Source organism: Bos grunniens, chromosome X, assembly GCF_055505025.1.
Source record: "Bos grunniens cultivar Pamir isolate PY7600 chromosome X, Bosgru_T2T1.0, whole genome shotgun sequence".
Classification (NCBI taxonomy): Eukaryota; Metazoa; Chordata; class Mammalia; order Artiodactyla; family Bovidae; genus Bos; species Bos grunniens.
In genome coordinates, this window is record NC_141194.1 from 142,914,868 (window position 1) to 142,927,849 (window position 12,982).

The 12,982-nt window shown below is 42.0% G+C and overlaps 1 protein-coding gene across 2 annotated transcripts; it reads left to right on the forward strand.

The window, feature by feature from the left end:
* On the forward strand, positions 1–12,349 carry STEEP1 (STING1 ER exit protein 1). 2 transcript variants are annotated; one of them, XM_086389825.1, is made up of 7 exons: positions 1–156; positions 1,654–1,771; positions 7,183–7,224; positions 8,912–9,050; positions 9,569–9,658; positions 10,261–10,353; positions 11,916–12,349. In XM_086389825.1, exons 1-7 carry the CDS (start codon positions 33–35, stop codon positions 11,976–11,978), a joined length of 669 nt encoding a protein of 222 aa, XP_086245951.1. In that variant the 5' UTR covers positions 1–32; the 3' UTR covers positions 11,979–12,349. The 2 variants fall into 2 exon arrangements, with proteins under 2 accessions (XP_086245951.1, XP_086245952.1); XM_086389826.1 differs by lacking the exon at positions 7,183–7,224.
* Positions 12,350–12,982: the final 633 nt, after the last annotated feature.

Here is a 12,982-nt window from a genome sequence, read left to right on the forward strand (position 1 = left end):
GGCTTAGCGTTTCCTGGCTGCCGCTTTGAAGTATGCCTAAAGTAGTGTCCCGGTCCGTCGTCTGCTCTGACACCCGGGACCGGGAGGAATATGACGACGGCGAGAAGCCCCTTCACGTCTACTACTGTTTGTGCGGCCAGATGGTCCTGGTGCTGGGTGAGTAGTCTGCAAGGAGTGCAACTTCGGGTTCTCGAGGGCGGATTTCCCCTGGCTGTGATCTGAGAGCCGCGTCTCTTTGAAGATTTTCCCCTCCATTAAAATCCTCCGTACCCATCGCCGCCTCACTCCAGGGAGCTTTTCTGTATTGTGCTTCATCTTGTAATTCTGTATGCAGACCGCCTTCAAAAGGAAATTCCTCCTTTAGAAAAAATATACTCCCTATTCTCCCTCTCTGCCTCTAGAAACTTTGTGACCTTTCTGCCCGGTACAAGGATTTTGTAATAGCTTTTATCAAGTGAAAAGAACTCCTCCCCATTGAGCCTACGTTTTCCTCGAGCTATAACCTCATTTCTTTGCGTTTTTTGTAGCAAAATTTCTAAAAAGAATTGCGTCTGTGGGCTGTCTCTGCATCATTTCCCATTCCTTCTTGCCCTCACTTTTTCACTTAACCATATAAACGTTATTTGTCAAAGTACTAACGAACGTGTTACCTGTTTCAGTGCTCAGTTATCAATGCCCATTTAAATCCCCCTCTCAGTAGCATTTTACAGAGATGATCAGTCCGTCTTTCTTGAAACATTTTCATTTGCATCCAAGACTCTGCACTCTACTGATTTTCCTCCTACCTCGATTTTCACACTTCTCAGTGTCTGGCTCCTCTTTTCTGTCTCAGACTTTGAGGCATTGCACGGCCCTGTGGCTCATTCCTCTTCCCTGTTGTCAATCTGTACTCACTCCTTAGGTGATCTCAACCATTCCCAAGCTTTAAATACCATCTGTATGCTGATGACTCTCAAATGTTCCTCTTTAACCTGCACCTCTTAAACTTCAGCCTATTCAGCATCTCCACTTGGATGTTTAATAGGCCTCTCAAAAGAGACCATGTTCTCACAACACTGTAAATCTACTATACTTAAATAAAATTTTTAAAAAGAGACCGTGTTCAAAATTAACTTCCTGATCCCCTACTTTCTGATCTCCACTGTTCCTCTCAGACTTCCCTATCACATCAGTGGTACCACTATTCACCCAGTATCTCAGAATCTTTCTTGACTTCTGCGTTCAGCCCATCAGTACATTCTTCAGGTGCTTCCTTGAAAAGCTATCCAGAATCTGACTACTACTTACCACCTCCATTTCTACCACTCTAGTCCAAGCCCCTCCTTTCCTAAGCATATATTCCAGGAACAGAAAGACCCATAGAAAACTTGAAAGGCAGTGCTGGGAAGGACTTTTGAGGTAATATAATCAAATAAGGGGAAAGACTCCCAAAGAGGAAGGGGTTTGCCGAAGATCACCAGTATCACAGCAGGAGCTAAAATCCAGGTCTTCTGACACCAAGTCATTTTTTGTTGGAAAATTTAATAATAGCCTTCAATAAATGTGATAATTGTAGTAAAAATTACAGTGCAAAGGGCCTCCCCTGAAAAGTTCTGATTGCCTCAGGGAATTTTTCAGTGATTCTTGTGACCAAATCTTTCTTCATTCCTTTAGACTGTCAGTTAGAGAAGTTGCCCATGAGGCCCCGGGACCGGTCCCGTGTGATTGATGGTGCCAAACACGCCCACAAGTTTTGTAACACCGAAGACGAGGAGACTATATATCTTCGGAGGTAAGACGTTGATGTTCTGTCTAGGATTTTCTGCTTGTGTTGGGGTCTAGTTCTGAGAAGTATAAATACCCCATCTAGTATCGAATAGGTCATGTATTTGGGGCCCAATACTTTGACATTTGTGGTGGTTCTCAACTTCTATTAATACAGAATACATGTTTTTATTGTGCTATGGTGAAATGGTGAAATGTGATTCTATTGTCATTTGATAGCTGTAATTTGGGGTTTTTTCAAGTAAAATGAGTTTATTCAACTTGTAATCTCTTGGAGCAGACCAGGGCACACTGTGTTAAGGACTGGATCTGCAAAGATGAGTAAGGCACCGTCCTTACCATTAAAGAGCTCATAGCTCAACAAGGGAATGGACTACCTATTGTTATATGATAAAATACTCGTGTGAACAGAAGGCTCTGGGAAAACAGACAGAAGCAGGTCATCTTGCCTGCCTGGTGGTCAGGAAAGACACCAGAAGGTGGTGGCGTTTGTGTTTGGCCTTGAACTAGGATTTCACCAAGTAGATGAGGAACATTCCCAGTGGAAGGACTATGGAAGCATTAAAAGCATCAAATATGGTGTGCTTGGGAAATTTAAATAGTCCCTTGTGGCTAGAGCCCAGGTTACTTTACCAGAAGGGGTTCATGGAGCCTGGAGTAGGGGCAGAATAAAATGCTAAAGTAGACAAGTTTGGATTTTATCTATAGGCAATACACTACATCCAGTAAACAAGCAAAGAACCCTGCCCTTACAGAGCTTATATTCTAGTGTTGAACCAGAAAAAGCTACCAGCTGACATCTAGCTATGTGTATTTAAGAAACCGAACTGTTACCAGCCCACACTGATGAAAAGAGTTAGAAACTATTGCTAGGCAACATTCAGTGCCAAATCAGGCTAGATTTATGCAGTTGAAGAGAAAACCGGTTATATACAATATACAAATGGAGGGTGCAGATTATAAAACATATGAAATTCACAAAAGAAGGCCCCCCAGGTAACACTGGGGAAGATTGTAAATAACATGCTCTGTCTAAAGCAAATTCATTCTCTTGTGCTTTTTCTCTCTCGGTTAACCTTTATTTGGGTTTCTGATTTTGAAAATGATTAACTGACTGTCTTTAGGATTATTGAAATATTTATTACATGTATTATATTAGTTAATGCAGACAGTAATCTAACAACACAACTAAGCCACAGGCTCCTGTGGCACTATAAGGCAGATGCCCTCACCTCTAGGCCAGAAAACTGGGTGGCCCCAGACTGCAGTGGCAACTCTGGAATCCAATCAGCCTGATCCTGGGAGTGAGCCAGCTTTGGGTCCAGCCTTAGTGCCCGGTATTGCCCAGGCCAGTGGTCTCTGGCCAAGTGCCTCTCTTGGGCCAGAGTTCTCAGAGTTTACCAACAAGGCATGGTAGACTTCCCCCTTGGTTGACATAGTTCTTGCTCTAATCATGAACAGTCTTTCCAAGGGCCCACTTGAGCATGCTCCCTTCCTAGCCAGGGCAACATTTCAGTGTGATCGTACCCTTGCTCTTTAGCCAGCTGAATGTGGGGGCCCTGGTTCCTGAAAATATGGCGGTCTGCCTAACACGTGCCCTGTGACCTGTCACTCTCCACATCCACTGCCACCCTGTCTTGATTATGGTGTCTTGGTATTAAGTTTTGAAATTAAGTGTGAGTCTACCAACTTTGTTCTTCTTCAAGACTGTTTTTGGGCTATTCTGGATTCTTTACGATTCCATGTGAATTTTAGGATCAGCTTGTCAATTTCTGCCAAAAAAGAGCCAACTGGGATTTTGCTAGGGATTATGTTGAAGTTGTAGATTCATTGGAAAGCATTCCCATTTTACCAACATTAAGTGTTCAGTCCGTGAACATGGAACTTCATTCCATTTACTTAGCTCTTTAATTTCTTTCAGTGATGTTTTGTAGTTTTCAGTGCACAGGTTGTGCACTTTTTTTGTTCACTTTACTCCTAAGTATTGTATTCTTTTTGATGCTGTTGTAACTGGAATTGTCAACTGATCTTAGAGGAAAGGTTTGTTGTTTACCAGTGAATATGATGTTCATTTATGTGGCTTAGTAGATAGGAATTTTTCATAGATGCCTTTTATAAGGAGGAGGAGGTTGCCTTCTCTTTCTAACATATTGAAGGGGCTTTGAATTTTGTCAAATGCTTTTTTTGCATCTAAGATGATCATGTGTTTTTTCTCTTTTATTCTGTTATTATAGTGTATCACATTGATTGATTTTTTTGTATGTTGCACCAATCTTGCATTCCTGGGATAAATTCTGCTTGGCCATGTGGTACAATCCTTTATATGCTGCTTGATTCGGTTTTTTCTTTTTTTGTTTTTTTTTTTTGAGGATTTTTGTCTGTATAATTTTAAGCAACGTTGATCTCTAGTTTGTTGTTTTTGTTGTTCTTGTGATAGTTTTGTCTGACGTTCAGGTAATACTGGCCTCACAGGATGAATTGGGAAGTGTTTCTTCCTCTTCTGAAACGTTTGTGAAGCATTGGTATTAATTCTTCTTTGAACTTTTGGAGGAATTCCCCAGTGAAGCCACTGGTCCTGGGCTTTTCTTTGTGCAAAGTTTTTTGATCACTAAATCAATCTCCTTATACTTGTCATAGTCTAGTCAGATTTTCTTTTTCCAGTGAATTTTGGTAGTTTGTGTCATTCTATCATTCCTGGAATTTGTCCTTTTCATCTAGATTATCTGGTTTGTTGGTGTAGAGTTATTCATAGTATGATCTTAAAATCTTTTTTTTATGTCTTACCGGATCAGTAGTACTCCCTTGATTTTTTTAGGTCCCGAGAACATTAGACTATTTGTAATTCTCTGAATATGCTCTGCTGTTTTACCTTTTGCACAGAGTTGCCCCTCTGCTTGAAATCCCATTTTTCTATCAGGACTGCTGACATCACCTCACGAAGCCTTCCATAACTGCCTCAGACAGATTTGGTGCTGCCACCTCTGTGTTCCTGTCAGCCTGTTCACTTTCCTCCATCTAAGAACTTACCTCTGTGGTTATAATTTTCCTCACTAAACTTAAATTCTTTTAAGAATTCAATTAGTCAGTATTTATTGCAGTACTGTGCTCAGCTCTGGGAATAGAGTGTGAGACAGACAGGCATGGTCTCTGCTGATCTCTGATCTCATGGATCTTACAGTCTAGTGGGACGACAAAAAACTAAAGTAATTATGATTATGGAAAGTCATACGAATGAAACAAAGGGCTCATTCAGGATCACATGAGAACCTCTTCAAAAAGGTGTTCAGGGAAGGCTGTTATAACTAGGTGGTATTTGAACTGACACCAAAAAAGATGAGAATGCAACAGGTGAGAAGTGCATTCCAGGCAGAGAGAAGAGTGAGTGTGAAAGATCAGACATGGGAAAGCACTTGTTTATTCCAAGAACAGAGGAAGGCTGGTGTGGAGAGGTCACAGTGAGCGGGGAGGAAAGTAGGAGATGCGGCCGGGCCGGATTCTCTGCCCAGCCAGTGCCTAGAAGGCCACGGTGAGGAGTTTGTGTTTTATTCTAGCTGTCCTGGGAAGCCACTCTTGACTCTCTTTGGAGAATGATTAAGAATGAGATAGTAATGGAAGCAGGTTCTAGAATAAGTGCTCAGAATTTTTCTTTTTATGAACTTAGAGTGGTGAAGTCCTAACTAAGTATCATATACACGACTGATTTGATCACACAAAAGTCTAAAATTTCCACGTGGGGGGAAAAGTCAAAGACAGATGTCCAGCTGGAGAAGAAATATTTGCAAGAACCCTTAACATTTGCAAGTTTCCTTAATATAAAATAAAGAGATGGACTTCCCTGGTGGTCCAGTGGTTAAGACTCCACGGTTCCACTGTAGGGGGCGCAGGTTTGATCCCTGGTGGGGAAATAAAATCCCACGTGCTGCACAGCTCCGTCAAAACACAACACAAAACAATAAGAATAAAATAGAATAAAATGACAACTCAGTAGGTCAAAAATAGACTGACTGTTCATCAAAAAAAAAGAAAATACAAATGTCTATTAAATATATGAAAAGATGCCTAACTTCACTCTTTAAAAAAAAAAGAAATGCAAATTTTGAGATCTCATATTTCACATGCCAGATTGGTCGTCATATATTTTAATAACATACTGTGTTGGTAAGACTGTAGGGAAACGGGAAGTCTCACGTTGGTGGTGGGGTATACAGTGGTTCAGCTTCTGTGCAGAGTAATTTGGCTGTTATCTATCAGAATCCGAAGTGGATACACTCGGAGGATTTACCCATCAGGTAAGACATTTTGGTTCATTCATACAAATAGATAGAATGGAGTCCTTATAAACAATGAGGCAATTCTTTTTCAACTGATTGGGAAGGATCACATATTTTTTTAACCAAGATACATTTTTAAGTGAACAGAGAGGCTGTTTCACTGTAAGTGAACAGGTGGGCTACATTTGTCTAAAAAGGAAGAGAAAACTTTGCTGTGTTATCAACTCTGGGAGGAAGGGAGGAACAGTATTTGCCAGTAACAGTATTTGCCTCTGGGGCTGGGGGAGGGAACCGGGCGCGTGGAAGATGAGTGGAGAGGATATTTACCTTTCACTTTATACTCTTTTCTATACCATCTGCACATACTGCTAATTTAAAAAGTTGAAACAGGATGGGGAAGGGAGGAGACGGGGGTAGCTGGGACAATAATCTGGGGAAGAGATACTAGTGGTCTGGGCTGAGATGGTGGCAGGAGGGTGGAGAAAAGTAAGTTCAAGACCTTTTTTGGAGCTAAAACCCACAGGATTTGTGGATGAAGTAGATTGTGGGAGACGAGGGAAAGAGAAGACGAGTCCCAGGTTTCTATGAAGCAACCGCATGAATGGAAGAGTCTTTACCCCCCAGTTGATTACCTAAGGCAGTGTTGTGTGGGCTGTTGATCTTGACCACCTTAGTTCAACCTAGGGCTTGAGTTCAACCTATTCTACTTCCTAGCTCTGTGACCTTGGACAAACTGTGTAACTGCTTTGTGCTTCTTCACCCTCATCTGTAGAATGGGAATGATAACGTGGCCTACCTCATAGGGTGGTTGTAAGGATTAAAGAGTTTAATACACGTACACTTTAGAACAGCTCCTGGTACATAATAAAAGCTATACAAGTGATTACCACTGTTGTTATTGTTGGTGTTATTGTTACTGTGAACCCAACTGCTTCTGTGACTGTAACTACTACCACACTGCCTCGTCTGTCAGGAGGGTGCCTGTGGATGGAAGAAGTGCTTTAAAATAAATACATGTGTAAATCAACAGCTGATCTAGGAAAGGAAAGCTTTTGAAAAGCCATTTTAACATTTGAGGAAATGGCAAGTGAGGTTGGTAGATTATGAGATTTGTTCGTATCTTTTTTAACTTCCATTTTCTGTGCAGACCTGAAGGCATTGAACGACAGTACAGGAAAAAATGTGCAAAGTAAGTATTAACAGTGTGGGTTTCCGCGAGCATAAGAAAGTGGAGGTAATGATGTGTTAGGAAAAGCATCATTTGGGGACAATTCTCTGTTATATCTTTATCCTTATAATTGTAACCTGCCTTCAGACTTCAGTTATGCAGGTAGGCTTCTTGAAGAGCTGCAGTTGGCCAAATTACATCTCTGACCAACTGGCTACAAAAAATGGGTTTTGAAACATAGTATTATTTTTTAATTGAGGTGTAACTTATATATAATAAAATTTGCCTTCTTAAGTGGACAGTTTGATGAGTATTGACAAAAGCATACAGCCACATAACATCACCCCTCCTGTGACATAGTACATTTCCAGGGCTCCTTTGCAGTCAGTCCCCCTTCCCCTGGCTAGCACTGGCCTACCTTCTGCTGCTGTGGTTTTACCTATTCTAAAATGTGACATAAACTCTGCAGTGTGTGTTCTGCTACATACAATGTGTATCTCTTTCATCTGGTTTCTTTCATGTAGCATGATCCTTTGGAGGTTCATCCAAGTTATGTGTAACGGTAATTTGTTCCTCTTTATCACTGAGTAGTATTCCATCGCACCACAGTTCATTTAACCATTGACCCATTGAAGGTCATTTGAGTTGTTAATGGCTTTGGCTATTACAAATAAAGCTGCTATGAACATTCCAGTATAAATCTTGTGGGAACATGTATTTTCTCTTGGAGTGGAGTTGCTCAGTCTAACATTGTGTAGTGTAATCCAAACCTGTCTATAAAGTCTATTACAGGACCACAGACCCAAGAACTTTAGAGAGTATTATTTAAAGATACATATGATTTCCAGCTTTAGGTTGTCAGCAGTGAGAATATTAAACTTTAACAAGTTTAATCTCGTTGATGTAATTACAGTTCACTCTTGGATCACCGACTCAATGGACATGGGTTTGGGTGAACTCCGGGAGTTGGTGATGGACAGGGAGGCCTGGTGTGCTGTGGTTCATGGGGTTGCAAAGAGTCGGACACGACTCAGTGACTGAACTGAACTGAACTTGGCTCTCAGAAGACTCAGACTAGGAGAATTAAAGCAGGGAACTGGCTAAGAGGACGTTTTAGTTTACAGCCACATTAGATTTGTTGGATGAATTTAATCATATCTTATGGGTGTGGGTCTACTTCATTTAGCTGAAAAAGTATAGTAGAAGTGACCAAGCACAGAAAATATGCTGTGAACTTAGTTTTGATTGCTCAGAATTTAGTTGGTGGACCAGCCACAGTGGAGCCTTTGTGCTGCTTTTTGACCCTGCTAAAACAGAACAAGACAGAACCCACACTAGTTCCCCAGACTTCTGGGAAGAATGGCAGCAGTTTTGACTGGAAAGCAATCAGCAGCAAGAGCCAGGGTTTGCCACTAGTGTTTCTAATGATCAGAACTGCATGGGATGCTAAAAGACATTTGCGGGCCTCAGCCCCCAGAGTAGCTCAGTCAGGATCCCCTGGGGGCGGGACCTTGGAATCTGATTGGCAGTTGTAACAAGTGCCCTCTGTGATTCTTATCAAGTAGTTTTTGGGGGAACATCGGGAAGAGCTGATCATTAGTTGATGCCACAAACACATGTAGTTGCAGAGTCTGAGCCCACTTTACGAAGCAGTGTTTTGGGGGTTTGGATCCTGAGGCCTGCCTGAGATTCACTCTGCTATTTGTAGGTGTGGGCTGCCGCTCTTCTACCAGTCCCAGCCCAAGAATGCTCCTGTGACCTTCATTGTGGATGGAGCAGTGGTCAAGTTTGGCCAGGGTTTTGGGAAAACGAACATATACACTCAGAAACAAGAGCCTCCTAAGAAGGTAATTATCACTGAAGGAGACAGATGGGTTAATGGAGCTACAGATGCAGTCCTAAAACTGTAGATTATGGTGCATGAGTATGCTCTCTTTATTAAGAGGATGCCATTTTTGTATAAGCAGATGTTAGAAAATTTTAACACCTACCGTGTGTTCTTTTTTCTTTCCTACAGTCTGCTTTATGAGTAAAGTTGGAAATTGTATGGCTTTTATTCACATGTACTTCCTTTGAAATTTCTTCTTTTTCCAATGTGAGCAATTAGAGATGGAATGCAGAAAGTTAATCTTTAAATATATTTTGAAAACCCTTGATGTCAAATATTAGGAAATGATAGGGCAGATTAAAAGACGGGCATTTTTAGATAGGCCAGCCTGTCCCAAAGAGGTGGATATTTCCCCAACAATCCCTCTCCTTCCCCCAACACCCAGGCTTGGGCACTTGCACACTCACACTCATACACACTCGAGCACACATGGCTCAGAGAGGTGAACTAGACTGGTTCCTCTTCCTGCACCTCCAGGTGATGATGACCAAGCGGACTAAAGACATGGGCAAGTTCAGCTCTGTGACTGTGTCTACTATTGATGAAGAAGAAGAAGAGATTGAGGCTGTAAGTGCTTTTGCCCTCAAGGGAGTTGGATGGGAGGGGATGAAGGGGGACTCTCAAACTAGATCATTGAATAGCAGAACAGTTAGAAACTTCCCTTGTAGATCTCGCTCTAGCTACTAAGGAACACTGTGACAGCAGCTAGTTACTGTTTCCCTGGATTTCAGGGAAATCTGCTTCAGGGACATCTGTAGGATGAGGCACAGGGAGTTGGACTAAATCAGTCATTTTCTTCATACTGTTTTTTGAGAGGCCTTAGGGGGCGCATCCCTCTTCAGTTGAAAAACTACTGGGCTCAGGGATTTCCGGTCCCTTTCAGTCCAGATCAGACAGTATGGGCATCTGTCCTTAGCAGGAGAAGCAATTCCCTTTATGGTACTTCAGTATAATGATGTTTACACAGAAATGTTATCTGTTATTTAAACATGGTTTCAGTTGAAACCTGACTCCCCGAGATTACTGAAAAGCTGAAGAGTGGAAAGGGAGCCGAATTCGGCCACTTCGGTAGTGATTTTGTAACCCGAGGAGTATAAACTTCTCCTGAGGTCTCTGTTACTCCTCTTGGGTGAGACTGCTGGCCTGAGGATGCTCCATTCTTCCCTCAGAGAGAAGTTGCTGACTCGTATGCACAGAATGCCAAGGTGATTGAAAAGCAGCTGGAGCGCAAAGGCATGAGCAAGAGGCGCCTGCAGGAGCTGGTGAGTGGCAGGGGGCAGGCACTGACCTGAACTGTTCAGTTCCTCCATCTGAAAGACCCTCAGGTGGGCGGGGGAACCCTTTAGGAAGTCTTTCAGGGATATGGTGTAGCTGGCTGCCAGGTGTCTAACCCTGCATGTGGCTATCCGTACATACCCTGCTCTGTGATAGTGAGCAGGATCCCAACCCCCAATAATAGTTCTGGTTAGCCAGCCCCAACCAGAGTGATCATTTAATCTGCTACTTGTGGCCCAAGGTCAGGAGTCCAAGATCAGGGTGCACGGGCACTCCCCCAGGATGGGAGGTGTACAGTGAGGCTACACTTGGGGGCCAGGATTGGGACTTTTCACTGCTGCTTAAAGCACTGCTCCCACCACCACTGTCTGGGCTCTTTGTTGAGCACGCCCGTCTTTGTGTGATGGAGCCTACATTTCTGTTTTCCTGATGATAATATACGTCTGATGTTTTTTTTAAAATAAGACATCCTGGCATTGATGTCTCTGTAGAGGATATTTTTGGTGACACAGGTAGTGGGTCTTGAGAGCCGCTTGACCTTGCCATAGTGATCTAGAGAGAGCCATGCTTAGAGATTTTCTGAAGTGAAGGGCCAGTGCATCTTCCTTTTAAAAAATTTGTCAAGAGCAGGTTTTTAATTTATAAAATGTCATAAAAAGAAATTTGCCTTAGTTCTTTTTATGAAATTATTTTATTACTCTGTCCAATTGCTGTGCGGGTGTACATGCTAAGTCGCTTCAGTCATGTCTGACTCTCTGCGACCCTATGGACCTTAGCCTGCCAGGCTCCTCTATCTATGGGATTCTCCAGGCAACAATCCTGGAGTAGGTTGTCATGCCCTCCTGCAGGGGATCTTCATGACCCAGGGATCAAACCCGTGTCTCCTGCATTGGCAGGTAGATTCTTTACCACTAGCGCCACTTGGGAAGTCAAATTGCTACAAAAGTTTCTAAATGCTTACTGCCAATTATTGTTTGTATCTTTGTGGACTGATAATAAACAGTTTATGGACTTTGTAACTTTTAAGTAGCACTGTTATGGAACAGGGTTATTCCTCCTGTTTTGCTAAGAACAGGATACTGGTATGTCATAATACTGATTCCCCCAGCTCTTCAGGGATCCTGGAGCTGTGTAATGCTTACACTGATTGCCTTTGACCACAGCCCTGTGTGTTTACCCCATTTTACCATACAGATGTTATCATCGTCTATGTGTATCATAACATCAGAAAGATTGGAAAACAGTTGCTATTCATCACATTTTTTTTTTATTTAAAAAAAATACTCATTTATTTGGCTGCACTGGGTCTTAGCTGTGGCATGTGGGATCTAGTTTTTTCCCCAATCAGGGATGGAACCCAGGCCCTCTGCATTGGGAGTGTGGAGTTTTAGCCACTGGACCTCCAGAGAAGTCCATCATGATTTTAGATACATGGTTCTAGTTTGTATACTAAATGAGCATGAGGGGATAGTGTTGGGGAAGTTAGAATAAGGCAGGAAAGTCAGAATTTCATGTCATGTATCCGGACATAAACTTTTTTCCTTTCCAGGCTGAACTGGAAGCCAAGAAAGCAAAAATGAAGGGAACCTTGATTGACAACCAGTTCAAATAATCAGGACGTTTCTGTGGACCCAGGCTGGAGGAAGCATTTAAGATCAGGATGAAGAAGAGTGTTTTCTTGACTCCATGGACTTATGCTACCTTTATGCTCCAGCAGAAAGCTTTACGTGGCTTCCCAGTGATTATCCTACATTCAGTGAGGTCTTTGAGTCCATCTGACCTGATTTCTAGAGACAGATTTTTCTGTCTTTCTGTATTTATGTCTTCTGTTCTATTTTTTGTTCATTTGATGTAAACTTCTTCATCTGTGTAGAAGAAGCTCTATGAATAGATCAATGCTTGTGTTTCTCTAGTTTCTAAAGGAGCTGTTCTTATTCCTTCTTCAAAGTTAATAAAATGTTTAAAGATTTTTGAAAAAAAAAATTGTGATGTGTCATAGAAAAAAGCTGCATGAGGTGTATTTAAAGTTACAGCAGGCCAGATCCTTTTACGTGGCTCTGTCTCTGTTCTTAGACTGGCAGGTATTGGCTAGGGTTTGAATCTCTCCACTGTCTGAGAAAATCCATAACAAGCCAGAATCTGCATTAAGTTCCCTTTACCTCAAATATTAAAACTACAGGCAAACCAACCCTCATCAGACATTGTACTGACAGAGGGAAAAGTCAGATTTCAGTAAGGGGGCAAGATACCTCTGATCTGAATGAAAATGGGATCTGGGTATGCAACCCAAGGGAGCTACCATCCTGTCAAGTAGCTGAGAATGTTGCTTCCTTGTGTGGACATGTGGGAGGGAGACGTGATAGAGTAAGAAATGATAACTGAGATAAATAAAAGTTATCTGTTGACTCTTTTATTTCACATTTGCTGTTTGTGAAGGAGCATTGTATACATAAATATTTAATGTCACGCTGCTTCAGTGACACCAGTATGTAGTGTTTGCATCATGTTTTTATCTGTTCATCTGTATTGCAAGGTATTGAGGCAAGAAGAGTATTTTCAGTTCAGTTCAGTCACTCGGTCGTGTCTGACTCTTTGTGACCCCATGAATTACAGCAC

Coding starts and splice junctions, on each gene's coding strand:
- STEEP1 (XM_086389825.1), top strand. CDS start 33: ATGCCTAAAGTAGTGTCCCGGTCCGTCGTCTGCTCTGACACCCGGGAC. Junction 157..1,653: donor CCAGATGGTCCTGGTGCTGG/GTGAGTAGTCTG, acceptor TCATTCCTTTAG/ACTGTCAGTTAGAGAAGTTG. Junction 1,772..7,182: donor GAGACTATATATCTTCGGAG/GTAAGACGTTGA, acceptor TTTTCTGTGCAG/ACCTGAAGGCATTGAACGAC.